This window comes from Numida meleagris, chromosome 1, assembly GCF_002078875.1.
Source record: "Numida meleagris isolate 19003 breed g44 Domestic line chromosome 1, NumMel1.0, whole genome shotgun sequence".
NCBI classification, from domain to species: Eukaryota; Metazoa; Chordata; class Aves; order Galliformes; family Numididae; genus Numida; species Numida meleagris.
Genome location: NC_034409.1, coordinates 88,926,856 through 88,948,700, shown reverse-complemented (window position 1 = coordinate 88,948,700; position 21,845 = coordinate 88,926,856). Strand labels below are relative to the sequence as shown.

Here is a 21,845-nt window from a genome sequence, read left to right as displayed (position 1 = left end):
TGTGAGAAGAACAGCAGAATTACTACCTTCGGAAGTAACCAGCAGCGATACACCAAGGCTTGTTACTGTGGTCATTATGTATCAAAAAAAGCAATATAAATTTTGAATTCAAACTACTCTGATAGCAAAAATTGCATAAGAATTCCTACAGCTTTGTCCTCCTCTCATTTCACTTTACTTACCTTTTCTATCCCTCCACGTTTTTCTTTTCCTATTTTTCCTATATGACTACTTTTTTTGTAGTCATGATGTTCAAGTCAAACACAGTTTATATAGTGCAGCACAGGATTTTCTAGATTTCTGCAATATTACTTTGTTACAAGAATAAACACACAAAAAAAGAAGGAATACTGCCTCCACATGAAAAAAAAAATATCTTTATCAGAAATATTGTCTGAAGTACCCCCAAACTATCTTCTCCTTATGTTTGTGAGACGAATCCTTTCAACCATGTTGCTGAAAACTTGAAGGCAGTTTTCTGAAATCATAATAGCAGTAACTGTGATACAGTTTTGGAGGGGTTATGGATTTCACCTTTCAAGAAAGTTCCCATGCATGACCTGAAGCAGCTGGAAGACTTCAAGAATTGCATTGCTTTTCAAGAAGAAGGGTGTCTGAGACTGTATAGATCTCTACAGACTTGTGTGGTCTTTTTCTGAGGACAGAAAAGAATGTTTGATGTTTGATTTACTGAAGGAGACTATATGTTAAACTTTGAATAACGTTGTTCTTGCTTGTTTTGATACATATAAAAAGCTGTAATAAGGTGTGATGGGTGTGTTTTTCATTTTTCTTTCTTTTTTCTATTACTAGATTCAAACACTGCAGCCTAAATGATGTGTATGAAGTAGACAAAGGTAAACAGGTGAAAAAGGCACAACAGAGGAGAAGCTGAACTCTAGTTCAATCCACTCAGAGTCTAAACCTGGGAAAAAAACTGGGAGATAGCTTTAAAGCAGCGAAGGCAAGATCAAAGTATGGCAGCCACATTTCTGTAAAAACTCTGTAGGACTGTAAAGAGCATCAGAGCATATTTGGACACCCCCACTTTTGTTCTATGTAATCCCTAATGACTCAGGGAAAACTACTGAAGAAACCACCCACACACAAAATGCATGCAGTGAGGAGGAAAAGGAGGGTACTTGTACAGCAAGTCAAGAATAGGAAGTTATGGAGACACTGAAATACACAGGGAACAAATGAGATACAAAGGCAGGAAGGACTGCACCACCTGCCTCTTAAAGGTTGCAAGGTAGATGAATCTATCAAAGATGTAGTATTAATTATCCAAAGAGAATCCTTCCAATAGATGACTTGTGCTGCACTGCTGGATTTGTAAGGACTTCCAAAGATATTCAGTTCTCTAGTTCAAATTTCCTTCTCCTTTTGCTCTGGCATGAGTTGTATTTTTCAGTTTCTTCATCTTCCTTACTACAGTTTGTGGAAGGAGTGACTGTACTTCGCTACAATGCCATTATTTTGCTGCCCAAAGGCAGTATTTTTTCACCTTTCCAGGAGGTAGCCCTCCACTCCATAAGCACTGAAAACTGTACCTCTGTAGATGTGAACATTTTTTTAATGTAAGCAACCAGAGGGTAAATGTATCTTATATGAAGTTTTAGTATTTCTTTGTTCACAAAATCATAGAAACATATCCTGAGTTGGAAGAGTCCCACAAAGGATCATGGACTCCAGCTGCTGGGAACACACATCACCACCCTGAATTCAAACCATACTTCTAATCCTCATGTTCAAAGGCTTCCTGAATGCCAGCACCTTGGGGCCACGGCCTGTTCCAGGGCCCGACCACCCTCTGGTGCAGAACCTGTCCCTGACTCCCACCTGATCCTCTCCTGACAGAGCTGCATGCCATTCCCTCGGGCCCTGTCGCTGTCAGCAGAGAGCAGAGCTCTGCCCCTCTGCTCCCTGTAAGGGGCTGCAAGCCGCCATGAGGCCTCCCCTCATCTGCTCTGCTCTGGGCTGAACAAATTGAGGGACCTCAGCCACTCATCAGACGCCTTGCCCTTCAGACTGTTCAACACCTTTGCTTCCCTCCATTGGATACTCTGTAGCAGTTTTACATCCTTCTTACTTTGCTGCTCCTAAACCCGCACCCCGTGCAGGAGTTGAGGCTGCACAGTGCAGAGCAGAGCAGGACAACTCCTTGCCTTGCCTGGCTGGCACTGCTGGGCCTGATGCTCCCCAGGGTATGGTTGGCTGTTTGGGCTGCCAGGGCATGCTGCTGACTCACATTCAAATTCCTCTTAACCAGAACCCTCAGTTCCCTCTCCACAGGGCTGCTCTCCAACCCCTCATCCCCCAGTCTGTACATAGATCCAGAGTTGCCCTGTCTCAGGTGCCAAATCCAGAGCTTGCTCTTGTTTAGCTCCATGCAGTTGGTGATTGCCCAGCCCTCCAGTTTGTCACCATCTCTCTGCAAGGCCTCTCTGCCTTTGAGGGTGTCAGCACCTCCTCCCAATTTAGCACTATCCACAAATGGACTTTGTATGCATTCAAGTCCTGCATCCAGCTCATTTATAAAAACAGCCAATTGCTCATTGACTGTATTATGTTTTTGTCCAGCTGTATGCTGGCCATTTGATCCAGAAGGATACCCTGAGAAACAGCACTGAAAGCTTTGCTGAAATCCAAAAGACTACATCTACTGTTTTCCCTGAGTCATCTAGATGGGGAATCTTGTTGCAAAAATGAAATTAAATCAAACATTTCCCTCATGCACCTGTGTTGGCTGTGACCAAATGAATTTCTAACTTCAAGGCCTCAGAAAACAACATGCAGGCTACTAATACTGGGGCTGTTAGGTATTGTAAAACGGAGATTAGCATCAGTTGAGAAGAGTTCAGTTCTCCTTGCTGTTGTTCTGGGGCCAGGTGACCTGAAGAGGTCCCTTCCAAACTTAGTCAGTCTGTGGTTCATGTCTTCCTGGAAATGTTCCCCAGTTGTGCAGCAGTGGTGCCCTCAGCACCCTGCTCTTTTCTTTGAGCCAGAGCCATCAGCCAATTGTTCAGTCACTGTATTATGTTTTTGTCTATCTGTATGCCATTTTTCCAGAACTATACCATGAGATCCAGCAGTTAAATCACTTTCCATGTAGTTTAATGTACATTACAAAGGACATAGCAAACAATCTTATAAGTCAGCAAAAATTATTATTTTGCACTTTGAAAATGCATAAAGCAAATTCTGGTTTTATTTTCTATCACATAAATGTCTATTTCCAATTTAACTAGCACCATCTAAAGGAAAGCATTTTGAGTTATTAAAAACGTAAATTTTTCTTCTGAAAAAAATTAAGGAAATTTACAAACATTTGACAATATCTTTTTTAAAAAAGAGCGGTCTCAATCACAAAATAATTGTTATTGTGATAACATAATAAGCTAGTCCTTTTGGCAATAAATGAAAGAATAACAGATAGTTCTAGCAAGGTCACTACAAACAGAAGATGTATCAACCGGGTAAAGTTCCTACAGCAACATAAATGTTTTTATGAGCAGCAGGTGAATTCCTGGAAAAGACTAAAGCTATTAACAGCTCGGTAAGGAGTACATAATAATAAGTTGTTAACTCAGCCTCTCCGACAAGAACATTAAGAAAGGGCACTTTGAAACTATTAATACTAATATATTAAAAAAAATAGTAATTTTATGTTACTTTTCTTTATGTCAACAAAATACATATTATTTTATTAGAATACAAAACTAAAAAAAACCATGTGGGAGTTAATAAATAACATACCCTTTCTACAAATTTGAGTTGGCTAATGAAATCATGGTTTTAATTGAAAGGTTTGTCTCATCTCCATTTCTGATTCTATCAAAAAGGATGTAACACAACTTTTATTCAGTATATCTGTAAAAAGCTTATAATAATATGAAACATGGAAAATAATACAATTTATTGCATCAAAACAGAATGGCTGTCCCTAAAACACCTTCCTTTTTCCCCGTGTATTTTTCTCTCCTCTATCAGCATAACCACTTTGGGGACATCATTACATAACATAAAAGAGGTTGCCTACATTATGCAGTCAGTGGTTATATTTCCATTCTTGTGTGAAAAAAAATCAAAAGTGGAATCTGTCCTTCTGAATTGCTACTGTGGACTTGATATGCAGTCTTAGAAGAAAAAAAAAAAAAAAAGAGGAAGAAAGAACATTCTTTATTACCCCAAAAAGGTATACATGTATATTCACCTCTATTTGTTCAAATATATCCTAAATACATCCTGTATATCCAAATATATCTGAATATATCCTGTATTAAGGAGTGCAGAATAAAGTGCAAGTAAAATAGTATTTTGTACTGGAACATTCCTTCATTTAGACAAAGTTATAACCTTGCTCATGTCTCAAAGTACATATACTCTTGATTTATTCTGTGAACTTATTTTATGGTTGGGAAAGAGCAATTTTTGAAAAGTACTTATGTATTATTAAAACACTGACCAACCTGCTGTTTTTAAAACAGTTTGGGCTCACAGATGAAGGCTTTTGGGAACTAAGTACTTATTTTAAGTAACTGTAAAGGACATACCTGACAGGCTTTAGAGTAATGGTTATGTGGACATTGTATTTAACTTACAAATAAGGAAATTATTTTTGCACAGATGGTCATTTAGCAGCCATATTAGTTACACAGTTATCTAGTATGCTGCTCATGAAATTCACTGTTCTTTTTCTGGAAATATGTTAAACTTTCAAAATTAAGGTCTGACACTTGACTGTGTGTTATGGTACCTGAGAGAGTTAAAACTTTCATTAGCTTCAGATGTTACTAAAATTTACTGCTTCTACACTCCGAAGTGACTACACTGAAACTGGCTCATAATAATGATAACAACAAGAACAATATTTTAAGTTTAGAGTGCATTCTCTTATTTGTCAATTCAAGATTAAGCATGTTAAAAGTTAACGTTTCCTTTTGTGCTATTGATATATTGACTCTGAAAAGACAACATTTCTTTTTTACAACACATTCATCAAAATCATATATGGTTTGATCTTGGGAGTGAGCTACACTTTAATGCACTATAAAATATGAGGTTGTTCTGATTTTCCAGTTCACGTAATCACACACTCACACTTAACAATAGATTCTTGTGGTTTACATTGCCATTCCTGCTGTGTTAATAAATGATAAAAATAATTTTTTTCTGGCAGTTGCTGAATACCTAGGAAAAAACATTTGAAAATACCTTTTCTTAGGAATCAAACTTTACTATCAGTGGATTTAGCTTCCTTAACTTTCTCTGAGGCATGGAACTAGCTGTGTGCTGTTAAGTTTGTTGTCTAATAATAGTTTGCATAATTTCCATGCATACATGTTTGAAAGACTTTTAAAACAAGTGATTCAAAACTATTAATACATTTCTACATTTGTGCAGCTCTTCTTGCAGTTTCTGGAATGTGTATTGTGCACATGATTATCCTTGGAGAAAAGCATATTGTCTACAGACATGCAAACAAGATCAGCAGAGAATGAATTATGTTTTTTTTTAACCAAATCCACTAGAGCCACCTAAATGAGCACTGTGTTTCTCAGCAAGATTTTTTCATTCAGCAAGAATGACCACAGTAATAGTTCTGTAGGCTACTTTATTATAAAATACAAAGGCTTAGAAGCTAGTTCTAAATAACTGAAGAAAGTTATTAGAAGACAGGCCAAACCAGGTGCCTCATGAAGCTGATCTAGCACTGAATTTCTTTGATAAACTCTTTATTACATGCAGTTGATATTTAGAGGTAAGATCTCTTTATCTCCTAATAGTAATTATATCAGTGTCGTTAATAATGGCTGCTGTAAGGTCTTTAGGTTCTTTCCCACAGGCAAAAACTATATCTGGTCAGAGTCTTATAATTATTCTCTCTCATTTTCAACAGTTCAGAGACCTATTTTCTTCTCTTTTTAGAATCTCAGCCTTTCACAGTCCTTCCCTTGGGAAACTAGGTTAATAACAGCAGAATAGCAAAACTGAGAAGCTTGTTTAACATCACTTACCATGCTAACATAAGCTAGGAGATTTCATTTTAATGATTATCTCCCAAAGTGCATTTGTAGTGATTATTTTTTTAAAATATTTCCCAGACATGGTTCATTTCCCAGGAGCTCTGAATGGCCGGGAAAGCCATAAGAGCTCAGTGGAGCCATGAGCTTGCAGTGACATACCAATCTGCTCCTGCCGCTTTGGTCAGAAACTGCAGTTTGTGTTTAGTGTTGCTGTCCAAAAGATCTTACACATCCAAACTTCTCAGTGCTCTTGTTTATACAGGAACATGCTGAAGATATAATGAAAATGTAATATTTCGTGGATCCTACATTTCTTGCTTCTAGTCATGTCTGAAACACTTTATTTATTTGTAGGCAGTAGATTTCTACATATGCCTCAACCAATTGAAATAACTGAAAAATATTGCAGGAAAAAAATTTCATTTAAAAAGAAGTGGTTAGCATGAGGCTAAGAATTGTCCAGTTGATAGTTCAATACTAACACTAATTCTATTTTACAATTAAAAAACTTAGTGACTGGCCAGACATCTGAAGGTATCTTCCCTCTTGTTACAAGCCTTTTCCTGCAAGGGCATCAAGCATGCTATGGTACACCTAGAAATAGTAGAAGAATATACCTGGAGAAAGAAGCAGTACATGCTAGCAATCCAGCCTCAGCAACACCAGCTGATATGTGCCAGCTCCTGAAGAACGTGACAGAGCCTGCAGGCTCCATTTAGCTTCATGTGGATTGTAGCGGGTGCATATATTATTATTCCTGATTTAAAAATCCAACACAAAATCAGCATCTGATACAAGGAAGAGATAGCTGGTACTTAAGGGAAATAAAGAAGTTGCACCATAGTTGCATCTGAAAAACTACGATCCTTCTAACTCAGTTAAACACTATGGAAAATGGTAACTAAAGATTTGGAAAGACTGGAGTGATTGAACTAAGTAATACAGAGGTCCAAAGTCAACAAACCTGACACGTCTCACAATCCTCACAGAAAGGCACAGGGCTAAAGATGAGAAGTAGCTAATTCTGCTTCACTTTCCCAAAATGTCACCCAGAAATTCAGGAAATTGTCTTATCTACATGATTTAGCTTCTTATCTAAACTGTCTGTGTCTTTATCAATGAAAATACGTGGCTCTTTTCCTTGACACTAAGATTCCAGTTGATGCTTGGGTAGGGCCAAGTTTTGCAGCAGAGAGAAAAAAGGAGAGAAAAGAAGCAATATGTACATATTACCTGAGAAGAGCTGAATTCATTTTTTAAAAAAAAGATGATGAAATTTCTTCTTCACTGAATTCACACAGCTACACTGTTTGTCCTAAACAGTGATGAGTCACACACCCTAAACTGGCAATTCATGTGGGAAAAAAAAGCTGGAATGAAACACTCTGGGCACGCAGGCATAAGCGAATGCGATGTGTCTCCAGGGCTCCAAGCAGCATGCTGCTGCTGTGCTAGTTTTCAGTGTGGCACTGAGCATAACATCAGATTCTCTATTCCTCAAAAAATGTGGGAAAAATAGCAATGATATCAGTTCATATCTTTGTACACGCACCCAGTGACAAATCTTTTTGCTGTCAGAGTGCATTGCACGTAATATATTGTATATACACACTTCTGTGGCTTTGAAATAATATACTGCATGTGTTTCTAGACAGACAGATTTGCTTTAAACTGCAGAATACTATTGTAGGCATACAATTCAGCATGAGAAAATTACTTTCTTGTTTAAAATTTTCCACATTAATCTTTGTAAGAATAATTCTGTCATTCAAAATTTGTTACGCATTGATGTTCTTAAATCTTCACGTTACTCCTATCGAGGCATTTCCCACAAACTCTCTTATGTATTTTCCTACTCAGAATGTTTCACTTTAATATATACTAATGAATATTCAAAGAAATAATAGTGTTTGTTTAATATCAGAGTTTAAGAAAGAGTATCACTCCTCAAGTTAAGTAAATTCAGCTGTAAACTGACAGAAAAATTAACATGGTCATACAGCTTTCTAATTGTTTAAATCTGGTGCTTTCCTCTATCTCTCTGCTTCATCAGGTCTTCATCTCATTTTAAAATGTCAATGGGAAACTAATTTCCCCTTTACTTCTAGTGCCTGGCTATTTTCTCTCTTCTATTTATTAATTCAACTCTAAATTGGAGCGGAGAAACAGTCATATATGACATCCTACATATCTTGTCCACTCAGTGTCATTTAGAGGTGGGTTAAAATTTTTATGTGAAAACTGCCTGTAAGTTGCAAACTGAGCCTGCCAAAAATGAAGTATTTTGTCAAAGGGATTTGGCTCTGGTGCAAATTTCATCAAAGGACAAGGAACAGAAATATCAGCCAGTCTTTCCATTCTGCACACTGCTCTAGAAGATACTCTATTTCAAGATGTCATTGCAGTGCCTTGGGATATTGCTAGGGTGCATCCTAAAAAATCTCTTCCCTATAGACCAGCTTTGTCAGCTACTTATACATAATCTTTTAGCAGAAAACATCCAGCTGGTGTATTTGGGCCATATGGGAGAACTTAATATAGTTTCTGATATGTATACAGCTTGGTATGCTTAACGCAGCTCTCAGAGAGTGTTAATTTTTGATGATTAACTTTGAGGGTTTGGGTGGAAAAGGGGAGGAAAAAGCATTTTCCAGTTTAACTACACCACCTCAAATGCAGCTGGTATGGTTTATATCTACTCTGTACCCTGTTTAATTTCCCATGAGAGAATTTCTACGGAAGGACTCAGCTTCATTAGGAGGCTGTGACAAGGTCATGTCTTCATGACCTTCATGATGGTCCTTCATCTGATTTGAGAATTCAGTCTTTTTGTAGGTGAATAGATTATGATGCCCCAGAATATTTCAAAAAACTAAAAGCTTTAGTCAGTCTATGAGATAGTTTTAAAGTATAAAGGAGACAACTGATTTCTATTAGCAATAAAACTGAGGTTATATTGAAATCTGGAGTTTGGCTTCTGAAGAGAGAAACAATAATGTCTATGAAAGATTTTTTTTTTCCTAAAAGTACTCTGCTGTTTGTGGAAGATATTAAAGGACTGTAAAATAGAATGGACAGATAATAGACTGTAGAATAGGGTAGATATCCTACATCAGCAGAGATAATTTGCAAATATTTAGTATCTATGAAGACTACAAAGAAGGTCTATGAAGAAATGCTTTTCAGAGCACATCTTAGATCTATAAGGTCAAACACTTTATGGGTTCTTTGTGCGTTGCTATACGGACTCACTTATTGTCTAAAGTGACAAATGTTCCTAACTGCGGAGCCTTCAGAATGATTCAAAATCTACCAGAAATAAGATATTTCACTACCAAGCCTCAACATGCAGTATTATTTCAGGATCATAATATTCTATCTCTGATTACACCACATAAGTATTTATACAATGGAAAACTTCCTGTCTGCACTGCAACAGAAACCCATAGCATCTTGGACTGAATTTCTAAGATTTTTTGTTCTTCTCACAGGCCAGTCATCTCTCTAATTATGTCTTAGGTCCCCTTACGTTCACTGCACTTTTGGCTGAAAAGTTGCAGAACAGAGTAAACCTATGTCAGCCAACCACACAAATATACACGAGCACATTCCTAAATAAGAGATTAAAAAAATATGTGGGATACATATAGTATTGGCTTAGAACTAATTGTTCTTTAATTTTCTCAATATTTTCACTTTTAGAGACTGATAGAAAGGCAAACAATATTTTGTTAAAGTGATGGGTCTGCATATTTTGCAGTAATCCACTGAAGAAATGAAGGTCATGCGGAAAAAGGTGCCTTAAAGCAGTCAAATTATTGAGCCGCTTTATCATATTTTTAAATTAAAGTATGGCATCCAGATTTGCAGATTATTAATAGTCTTGTATAACTTCCCTTCTCTACTTCTCAATTAGATGGCAGCATTTTTCTCAGAAGATAAGAGTCTATTCTTCACAGAGAGATTAAGGGCTTGATCTTTCTATGGTTCTCTGCGTGCAACTCGTTTTGCCCAAGACTGCAAATATAACTGTCATGCATACCTTGCACAGTCTAGCTTTTTTCCCTTGTTCTGCTTGTTCTGGATATGTATGGAAGAATGCTCCTGTGTGTTCTGGGTTCGCTATCCCTAATTTATGCTACTTAAAAAATCACTGGAAACAGCCTGATTTTGTGGAGCGCCCACTGTATTTTGTTAGATGGCTACTGCATTTCTGTAAGCTGATAGATCTTTCATGAAACCTTGGGAGCACATGACCAGAAGTGACTCTCATTTAGGAGCTGTAAAATTCCTACTGGTTATAATTAAAAGCCAGCATGCTGCCCTAAAGTCCCTAGTGTCTTCTTGATAGTTTTGCAAATATCACCCTGGAATCTTATAAGAAATAGATATTTATGCTTATAAAACTTTAAAATCTTGCAGAGTTTCTTAAAGTTAAGAAACTGATACAATCTGTTGAGACTTCAATATTGTTTATATTCGATGAGGACATTCAATTTCTTACCTTGTAAGAACAAAACCTCTTATATTTTCAAATACAAATGTCAGGTAAAAAGGGATAGGGATAGCACTGGAAAATCTGTTCCTTCTTACTGACTCATGGGTATATCAGTATCTAAGGGAAATGGATACTGTCTTCTGCATTTGTAATGTCTCCTTAAGACATTAAGAAAAATTCTGAACTTTTCATACAGATACTGTTTTTGAATTTTAACTGCATTTTTTAGCTCTCCAAGAGAGGGATGTCTTTGTGGTAGATTCATCTTGTTTATCACATTCCTTGTAGTTCCGCAGCATCATCCCTATTTTGTCATTACTTCTGATAAAACAAATGCTGATATTTTCCTCTTTTTGGGTCACTGGGAAGCCTGAAAGATGACACTTGCTGTATACACACCTAACATACACAGACTGTGCTATTTAATATGCAGAGTTTTGAGGTGAAGAAGAATGAATTTTTTAAAGCCCATGTGAAAATGTTCTGACTTTGACGTAGGCATTGTCTGGTTTTTTTTGTTTTTTTTTTCAGTATACAAATCTTATTCACATTTGGCCGCTATACTTACTCAGTGGTAGAGTTGTAATCTACGCTTTGTCAGCAATATTTAAATATAAGCAAAGTAGATCAAAGTGGTATAAAATCACATTTTATAATTTAATACTGCAAATCAAACAGAGTATTTTGCCAGACTAGTTTATTCATCTTTCTACTCTAGAATCTGGTCTTGCAAATCTCTCACATAGCTACTCCTCTGCTCAAATAAGTGACATGCTTACTGTGGGAGCTGGATTGTATGCCTCTCATTCTGCCTATTACATAGCTTTGACAGAGGAAAGCACACCTGTTCTAACTTACTAATAAAGGGTGTACTCAAGAGCTGTGCATGCAGTCCAGTTAGTGACTTAGGGAGAAATTAATTCCTGTACAAGAGTACTGGAAAATGCCAGCAGTGCATTTATCTCCCCACACCTAAGAGTGAAGAGAAGTTAATAGTTAAAAAAAATATTCCTTAGGCTTTATAAAAGGTGAGAACTGAAAATAGTCCTCTTACTGTAGAAACAGACTAAAGTGGCATTAAGTGTATATATATTACTCTATTTTAATTCACTTGATTATTATTTTAATATTGATAAACAAAAAGTGGTCAGTGCAAGTCATAGTGTAGCTTACTGCGGTAAAGGATCAAAACTTGAAAGAGTTCCATTAGTGCAGGAAAATAAGTTTATCTTGCTTTAGCTACCAAATATTCTAAGTAATCTGTTTCCTCTCTCTAGCTATACTATTTAAATTGTTTGAATTTTTTCCAGTTTACTCTTTTTTCTGCATCATTAAAGCTGCATAATCTCAATAGAGAAGGGCAGCCAAGGAAGGAAATTCTGATATTTACAGAGCCTAGCATCCTTAAATCTGTTTTTCATGTCTTGGCTTATATTGCTGTTCTTTGTGATCTTCTCACTTATCCATTAACTCCATTGTGATTTTCAGATGGGGACAGAGAGACAGCAAGAACGACAGCATATTACTGCTTAAGATACAGACTCCAAGATTTTCCTTCCTGTATCTCTAGGAATAAGGCCACTGATTAACACTAAATTTTACACTTGCACAAGGCCCTGTAGCCAGCCAGAAATGATGAAATGTGTTTTCTGCTTTGGGAGAAGCAGGCTTCAGATTATGCTTTCATAAGACATGTTGTATCTTTTCTTGTAATGCATGTGATTGTCCAGTTTTATGAGAAATCACATAATTTTGACAAAATACCAGAAATCTAATAAAAATGCATTGCAGTTTCTATCTCTTGTAACCCTCTAAACAAGGATGATGCACTCTATCATTTAAGCACAGATTATTGCAAAACAATGCCACAAAATTAAATCAAATTTTGACATTCACCTTAGTCATTTTGTTTCAGTATCATTCCAATATAAAGCTTTTACAGTTCATATACCAAAATATGTTCATGCATCTGATCTGTTATGTTCATAATTGTTGTTACTATGAGACTAGTGTATCTGCTGCCTGCTTGCTCTACTTGGTTCTGACATGAAACAAGACAGTCATTAACAAGTCAGAAGTACAACAACAAAAAATCAGTACAAAACAAAATGTCTACTTATAAAGCATTGTACGTGGGATCATGTGAAAAGTTTAAAGTATTTTTTTTTTTAATATTAAAAATACGAAACATATTATTCTTTGAGATCTGAGTTTGGGTGATGCTGTAACTGAGACCTACTTTCTCATAGTACTTGATCTCGTAGTCCAGAATGGCTCCATGGGGAAAGTCCGGCTCTTGCCAGGAGAGGGCAATGCTGTTTTGGGAAGCCCAGTCCTTCCTTACCATACCTATCAAGGAGGGTGCTGAAAGGGAAAAGGATAACTACGGGTTAAAGACAAAGCACACTGTTTATCCTTTCAACCTACTGTCTTAGGATACCAACCCGAGGTAACTTTGAGTGACCTCCAGGCAGAAAAGCATGACAGATGGCAATTCTCAGGGAAACCATATAACCTGGAATTAATATTTCAAGTACACACCAGTAACTCCGTTATTAAAGCGCAGACCAGCATCTGAGAAATGGCTATACACAAACATTCTGTCTCAGAAAGAAGTGTCTGTGTCAGTCTCCACCACTGTCTGTGCATGACCAGGATGTGCTGCTTGCCCCGAGGACATCATATCCAGAGCAGTGCTGTGTTTCAGAGACACTAAAATCTAAACTCAGGGTAACCCATATAAAGTCTCACAGTTCAGCTGAGTAGAACAAACATTTGGTTTACTGCTTGGGGTAAAATAATGTGACACAACCTAAAATAAGCATAACATACTCTGTTCCTGCTACCTGGGCTGGCAGAAGCAAGAGCATTCCAGTCCATCAAGGCAGTGGCTATAGGTATTCAACAGCTGGCTTGTTAGGGGAGGCCAGGCCAGCAGCAGGGTTAGGGCAAGCCATGAGAGCAGAGGTGCCCCAATCTACCTGCAGTAATTGACACTGCAGGGCTGCAGCTGTACAGTGAGCAGGAACTGCTTGCAGCAGCTTTCAGAAGGGACCCAACGTGGGTGAATGAGCCCAAGAGCAAAGCTATTTCACTGTGGGTTCAACTGATTTTGGGAGTTCGATTTGCTGCCCTTTTGGAAAAGAAGAAGGACACAGAAGGACATTCTATGTAACAAAGTCAAATGGGGCAAAAATTCTAATACAGGAAACTCTATTTGCTTATTTTATTAAACCGGTCAAGTATGGCAAAAGAAGTCTAATACTCTCCAGACACTAATGCTGCTTTACAAGTATTGACGTGAATCTTTCCTAAATGTCACAACAAAACCCGTCACATCTTTCAGCAGTCTTGAGGACAACAGAGAAAGCTGAATAAATCAGCTGTTGAGCAGCACATCAGAGTCCTACCAGCTTCCTGAGACTGCCTCATATATTAAAAAAAAAAGGTTTTTCCAGTGGTTTACAGCTTTCCCTATTTGTCGCTGCAATAACATATTCCACTTTATTACACACCCTCCCCCATTTCCTCTCTATTATGAATATTTCTTAGCCTTGTCTAAGCTCCTAAGGAGCTGTCTCTAAAAATAACATACTTTAATGGCATCAGTTTTTATCTTTTGAATAAAGGAGTCTCCCTAGTAAAATGAAACAGGAATCTGCTTCTAGTCACAAAATTCCTCACCTTTGTTTACTTCCCTGTAAATATTTCAGAAAGTTTAAGAAATGAAATCAATAAATAAACTCTAGAAACAAACACTAAGGAAAACAGAACAGCTTGTTTTCCATTGAAAGAAGGGAAGCTCTACACACAGACACACATATAACAATCTCACTTTCTCAGTGTCAGCAGGACAGAAAATAAGCCTCTACTCACTTACAGTCCTCCCTGTGGATAACTGTTTTGTGGTACAGCAGTCCAGTCTCTATGATAGGATAAAAAGCCAACAGCCCAACAGAGAAAAAAAACTGAAAGAAGAAACAGCTACCAAAAATGAAGTGGATAAAATAGAGCTTGCACAAGAAACCTTCCCCCATCCATACTTACACCATTTTAACCACAGGTCTGATGCAAGGGAAAGAGAGAAAAAAAAATCCTGTCTTGCTGAATAAAGGATTAGTCTACTTTTCAGGAAGACCTCAAACAGCATCATATAACTGATCATAGCAAAATAAGATAAATAAATGAATAAAATGCACTCAGAAGTTCTGGGCCAAAATGTTACCCCTGGGTATGTATAACTACTCCCTCAGTTAAAATGAAATTTTTATTCTTGAAAATTGAAGGTGAAGCTGAGTTCTAGTAATATTACTCTGGGGTAAAATCAGCTACTCCAAGTAGGGAACAAAGTCAGGTTTGTTGAAAGGAAAACACAGGGCAGCAAAAATGGATTTGTATTTGTGAAACACCAATCAAGGGCCTATGAAGACAACTGTTCATATATATTTGTTTACTATTTGCTGTTTTGAGTCATTCACTGGCATCAAGATGTGATTTACAGCTGGAGGCTAAGGAAGCTCTGCAGATTCGTCTGATCCACCCTGTGTGCCTGTTCATGCCTGAGGGACTTCATCTGGGCCCCCCTCACTAGCACACCATGGCTTCACCTCTCTGTGTTCATTAATCCAATAGCCAAATCCTTGCAAAATGATCGAGCATGACTGCAGAAAACACTTGATTCACAAATATCGATTACTGGGATTACACTTCTTCAAATTATGACTTAACATTTGTAAGCTTTTCATATGCACCACATGTAGTGCATTTTTCTTTGGGTTCTGATTTCCAAATTTACATGGCAATTTAAGTGTATACTCTGTCTGAGTTCACTGCAATAACTCTTCCATTTGAGCAAGTGCATGTCATAACACAGTCTTGGCGCAAGAGAAGATTATCTCAGATGCTCAATATGAGAAGTAGCCAATGTCTTCTCCCTGGGAAACAACTCAGGAGCAAAATAATGGAAGAAAATTACTTCAGCCCTCTTGCAAAACAGCTGTGCTTGACCTGCACTTGAAGCTGAAGGTCCCATGCTCACATCATACCTGTAACACAGTGCCAGAAGTGTATCCTATAAATCAAAATGCGAAGGTGTGTGTATAAGTCTCTGGATGGTGTGTATTTATGACTTTTTTTATTAAAAAAAACCACAACAACACACCATTCACAACACAATAAAACAAAAACAAAAGCCTAAAAAGAATCACCATTAACCATTTCTTATAAGTTCAGAAGGATGATACTACTACTTGTCATACAGAGTTTACCTCTTGAAAAGATGAAATAATTATTTAGAAAAAGAAAAGCATTCCAGTCAGAAATTTATTGTACAAAGAGACAGATAAATAAGACCAAGTAATTAAAAGTTGCAGCTACCTGAGTTTCTATTTTTTTCAGTTACTGTCATTTTAAAAACAATACTTTCTGTAGAGAAATTTCAGCTTTTTATAGGAGCTGCTCAGCAGAGCAGAAATTATTTAGACCCTAAAGATGTTATCCATTTTTTGTTAGAGCTCTCTTTAACCGGGAAATTGTAAGATAGGTAAATCCTATTTGCTCATGTATTAGGACTAGTAAAATGTTCCTATGATGAATCAATGGGAAGGTCTTCTAATTAGTTGCTTCAAATCCAGTAACTGCAGGAGAGCTCTAATTTGGTTATCCACTGAAACCATTTGAGGAAAAAAAAAAAAAAAGCTTGAAACCCAGCAGGACTCTTAATCACTCTAATGGCAGCATTTTCTTGACACTGGTACTAGGCTGAAGAACGGTTTCTGGCTCTTGATCTCAGTGTTGATCTCAGTTTTGTACTGAGGATTCTGTGCACCATCTGCTCTCTATGTTTTTCTCTACACTGTTACAATATTCTTGAATTGCAATGAGTCATCTATAGTGCTGTCAGCTCCTGTTAATTTAGTCTGATAACTTTGTCTTTTCAAATTTGAATTGAATAATGAATGTTCATTAGTCAATTCAGAGTGAGATTGTTTTATTCTAAATGTCTTTGGTTTCTTTTTTTTACTGAATCTCTTTTCTCAAACACTATACGGAAAGCAGAAAATGTGTATTTTACATGATGGCTGAAATCCAGTGTCATTTTATACAGACTTTCTCTTCTTCCTAGATTGACTTCCGTTATCTGTAGTGTCTTGATTTCAAAACAGGTGATCTATAGGACTTCTGAAGCTTTTTTCCCTTAGTCTACTTTCTAATTTTCCAATTTCTTGTTTCACATTTTTAAAAGTGGGCAAAGAATTTCCAACATTTCTCACAAGTTTTCTGGACTAAACAACTTTGATATGTTGCCTGCTGACTATGAAGAATCTTCAAACCCAATGGCAGCTGATACAAATGCTTACCAGATGTCTGTTTCTGGTCCACTCTACCGTTCTAGTATTTCATTTCAAATCTTACTTTTCTAATGAAGAGAAACCACGTCAGCTCACTGTCATTTTACTGGATGTCAGAACAGGCCCTACTAGAAATTTGTGAACACTTTCTTGTTAAAGAAAACTATCAACCAACAAACAAGATAAGCTACATGATTGTTGCCCCCTTTCCTTCTTTCTCACTTCTTTCGGCCAAAGTCAGTGCAGTGCCAGCAGATACAAATTTGAGGTGGCAGGGCTGGGAGTGTAAGGGGAATCTGAAGTGTACACACAGTGTGGTGAGGACTGCAACTCTAGTCATTTGGACACTATCCTCACGAGAAGGCTAAGAACCTCCATATTTAAAATACTGCCAGTGGGAATGATGTGGCTTAATGTAGTCACACATCATTATACCATCACCATCACCGGTAATAATCTGAACTGAAATAATTACATGCTTTTTCTCGAGAGCTCTGCTAGCCTCATAGGACATAGGAAAGACCATACTCACCCAAATATAGGGCTTTAACAGTATTTTTGGAGTAAGGCTTTTCCATTAAAGGAGGGAATCCAGCCTGCTCCCTTCCACTTCTTTCTCTCCTACCTCAGGCCCACTCAGCACCTTTGCTTCTCACTGAAACTTATTAAAAGAGCCCTTTTTGTTTCCTACGATATAGTTAGAGGAGGAAACATGCTTCAGCACCTTGCAAGGAGCCTGCTTTCCTCTTCTTCTTTCACTACGGGAAGGACTGTTGCAAGTGAAAGAAATATCAATGCTATGAGGAGTAATCCAAGTTGACTTTGGTTTCATGTCTGTGTCGGTCAGAATACAAAAGAAGATGGGCTTACTGTTTTTTAAAAGAAAGACACATTTTCAAGCTTATAAGGTATTACTTGTAAATTGTGTGAATTAATTTACATAGGAAACAATGTGTGAAACTACAAGAGCTATGGTTATCTAATTATCCAATACCATTCTACAGAAATTTTAGGAAATTAATGAAACAGTATGGAATAAGTACATTAACTTTCTAGTGGTTTCTCCTTTTGCTTAACTATAATACTAGAAAGTTCTAAACTACTGATATTAGATTTTAAAGCAAAATGTGGCCTAGATTTGTGTTTCTCATTAAAAATACAGCTATACTTTTTAAAGGTGTCATTTTTTAATCAAGTCATATGTATATAGTATTTATAACTGTTAATTATAGAGATGTACCAAAGTACAATATTTTTCTGGAAAGTAAAAACAACATTCCACCTTTTCTACATCATAAGATGCTACTGTATTTATACAGCGTTCTCCTAGCCTAGATTCTCTAATTGTATTAGAATTTCTATACTATTTGACACTGAGTATGATTTTATATTATACACAGCAATAAATGAAGTCTGAGTTTTTATTCATGATCCACACTTGGAAGCACTTTTCCACACTTGGAAGAACTGTTATTTCAGGCTACTGTAGGAAAAAAAAATACTGATTTTACTTCTGATTCTAGAAAGTCTGTAAGGTAGGTAATAAGCAATAACAAGATGTTTTCTTAGAGGTGACATTTTACTCCAGTAACAGAACTGGAAGTAATGAAATAACATTTCCTGATCAATGATAATGTCTTCAGTATTATTGGCATTTGAACTATTTACGAAGGAAGGATTTACCAGAGAAGCTAAGAGGTCAAAACTCTTCAGCGTTCATTAGAAATGCCATGTGTGAAATGTATTCTTGATCAACAGACAAGGATGCAGTTGTGCTGCCTATCATCTCCAGCAGCCTCTGTTCCTGCAATATGTTTATTAGCTACCCAGCAGAGATACATTTCATTCTTTCTTTCTTCTGTGTTTGCTTGTTAATCTTTCTATCTTTGTAGGATAAGGGAAGAGATACTTTTTTATGAGTGAGGAATGTGATAGGGATTCAGGAGACTTTACATTTGTATTCTTTTCTGGCCATGCTCTGGAGATTTTCTTTAATATTTGTGATTGAGCTATCATAACCTACAATGTAAATGTTACTACCTCCCATTATTTCTGGGACGTAAGCACTTCCATGTTAGAAATGTGTATGTGAGGAGCTGTATATAAACCTTAAAATGTATAAAATAAGCATAAGTTCACACAGAAAAGATCCTGGAAATATGAACATAAATTAAACTTTAAGTAAAAAATGAAACTTCTAACAAAGACGAGTCTGTCCATGGCTGAAACATCTTTGGGTTTATGCTCAATTCGGTAAGAATTATTTTTCTTATCATATAAGGCTGCTTCCAATTAGTATAGGGACTAGATAAGATACTTGATTCTTCACATAATAGAGTCTCTTATCTTCCCAATCATTTCAGTGCTAATTTACAGTCATAATGCTTGGAAGGTGTATTATTACTGGTGCTAACCTTGGAGTTCAAAGTTGAATATGCATTTTTCCTGACAAGGCATTAGAGCTAAAAAATTAACAACTTTGGGTGTAAAATAACGTTTTTACTTTATACTCTTACACTAGTTCCCTAAAGGCTTGCATTCGAAAGAAAGCATACCAATATACTCCTTTTGAAGCACTCCATTTATTAAAAAATATGCCTCCAGCAAGCTATAATTACAATCTTTCCCCCCATTTTAAATTCTTTCCCCTTGCAGATCTTCTTTGCTTGCTCAGAAATGGTGGATAGAAATCAAGTGAACTTAATTCCATTAGTAAGAAACAGATTCTGCTACAGTGTTCTGGGCTAAAGGTCATGATAGATGCAACCTCAAAATCTCCTCCAGGCTAAATGCAGATCCAACAGCATTTTTATCTACCACATTCTATAATGCAATTCTTTCTTCCTTGCTGCTTAATTTCTTTCCCATCTATTGTTGGTCTTATGTATGAAGACAATTATTATTCACCCATATAATTTTGCAACACTACAGATTTTCTTTCACTTACAGAATGTGCTGCCATTCATTATTTTATAAGCCTGAGACAGAAGCACTGCTAGATCTTTACTTCTAACAGGATTTATTCAGTCCCTGTTTCTTCAAAATGGATTATATTGAAAGATATTTAAAATAAATTCTATAAAATATAGTCTTATCATCTGTCAGCCTGTGTGGGTGTACTGTTCTCTCGCTCAAAGTTGAAAGCATTGTGAGATATATTGCATGATAATCAATACAGCGAACAATTTGAAGTTCTTTAATAATGTGGGTTTTTTATATGTTTTTATTTTTAATAACTACAATAGTTATTATAATCACACAAATCTTTTCCATAAATATATGTTTTAAGGAGCTGCTTTACATATGCTCTGTATTTCTGAAGCAAGTGGAATAAATTCATTTCAAAATAGCTTGGTGAAAATTTTCAGAAATTACAGACAAACCAAACAAATTTGCAAAACTGAAAAGGGCCACATGTCATATACATGGAAAGTGCCATTTTGGCCATTCTAGCAAAGACTTCATGCGGATCAGCTGCATAGCAGAAGTTCGCCTTCACAGAAAGGTAAATCTGCAGCAAAGCACTGTGGGAAAGACCACTGGGAACGGTGGGAGCAGCCTCCTGGTAGCTCTGATGTGGTGGGAGTGGAGCCGGGGGGTGACAGCGGCTGAACCCTCTGCGGGTATATAACCTGTCACTTGGATGGGCTTCCTGGGGCAGCAGTCAGAACAGCTGCGTGAGGTGTGAGCAGGTAGGCGATCTGCTCTGCCTTGTGACCAGGCTACAGGTTGAAATATATAAATTAAAATGTGTCATGGGGACAAAAAGAAGGAGCAGGGAAACCACAATCCACCCGTGCACAAACAGGTTATTTCAAAGAAAAAAACACAAACCAAGGCAGCCTGTATGTAAACCCAAGGCAACCTGTATCACATCAGGTTGTGGAAGAAAATTGCAAGGCTGGAACGAAAAACACAGAGGAAAAGAATGGATGGAGGCAAGTCTGTGCTCAAAGCTGCAAACAAAACCCTCCTTGCCTCCTCCACCCCCCAGGCACCTCTGTATATCAGGTATGAGGTGATGGATGTGGAAGGCCCATCTGAGGGTGGTAACAGCCCACTCAGTCCTAACAAAACCAAACTAGGAAAAACCTTCCTCCGACACCAAGGCTACTTCACTGAAGAAGAGCAGATGTGTATTGGTTGTAGGTGATTCCTCTCTACACGGAACAGAACGTCCAATATGCCGAGCAGACCCTCTTCTTAGAGAAGTCTGCTGTCTCCCTGGCACGCGGATGAGGGATGTCACTGGGAAACTACCTAGCTTGGTATGGCCGACAGACCACAACCCCTTACTGCTTTTCCATATAGGGAGAGATGAAATGGCTACATGTGGGACAAGGGCTATCAAAAGGAATTTCAGGGCCTTGGGATGATGGCTAAAGGAATCGAATGCGCAGCTCATCTTTTCTTCTCTGCCTCCTGTATTGGGCAAGGACATGGAAACAAACCAAAGGATCACTTCTTTAAATACCTGGCTTTGTGGCTGGTTACGTCACCAGAACTTTGTTTTTTTTGACAGCCAATTAGCCTATGTGGTACCAGGTTTTTGGGCACCAGATGGGGTTTGCCCTTCTCAAAGCGGGAGAAGGGTCCTTGGGGAAAAGCTACTGGAACTTGTTGGGAGGGCTTTAAACTAGGTGTGAAGGGGATAGGGGGGATAGTGAGCCTTCCCATGACAAGGTGTGGGAAGGCATAACTATATTATAGGGACAGGGTGCTGGCAGGGGTCTTGAAGGACCTGTTGCCTTGAGAGATGCTGGCAACACTACAGGACATTCAAAACTCTATGATGATGAGGCAGTGACTGCCAGGGCAACAGGAGAAGACAATGGGGAAATTCAAGGAAAATACCTAGAAGGAACTAAGGAGTTATCCCTAAAAGAAGTGACAAGACCAACTGCCCAGCTGAAGTGCCTCTACACCAATGCACACAGCTTGGGAAACAAACAAGAGGAGCTGGAAGCT

At 37.5% G+C, this 21,845-nt stretch overlaps 1 protein-coding gene across 10 annotated transcripts in view; it reads right to left on the bottom strand.

The window, feature by feature from the left end:
- Positions 1-21,845, bottom strand: part of EPHA6 (EPH receptor A6) — a 510,917-nt gene that overhangs the window by 163,282 nt on the left and 325,790 nt on the right. For all 10 annotated transcript variants that reach the window (XM_021401686.1, XM_021401644.1, XM_021401659.1 and 7 more), the window contains one exon: positions 12,767-12,891. In XM_021401686.1, coding sequence (XP_021257361.1) covers positions 12,767-12,891 — 125 coding nt within the window. The remainder of the gene's footprint in view (positions 1-12,766; positions 12,892-21,845) is intronic.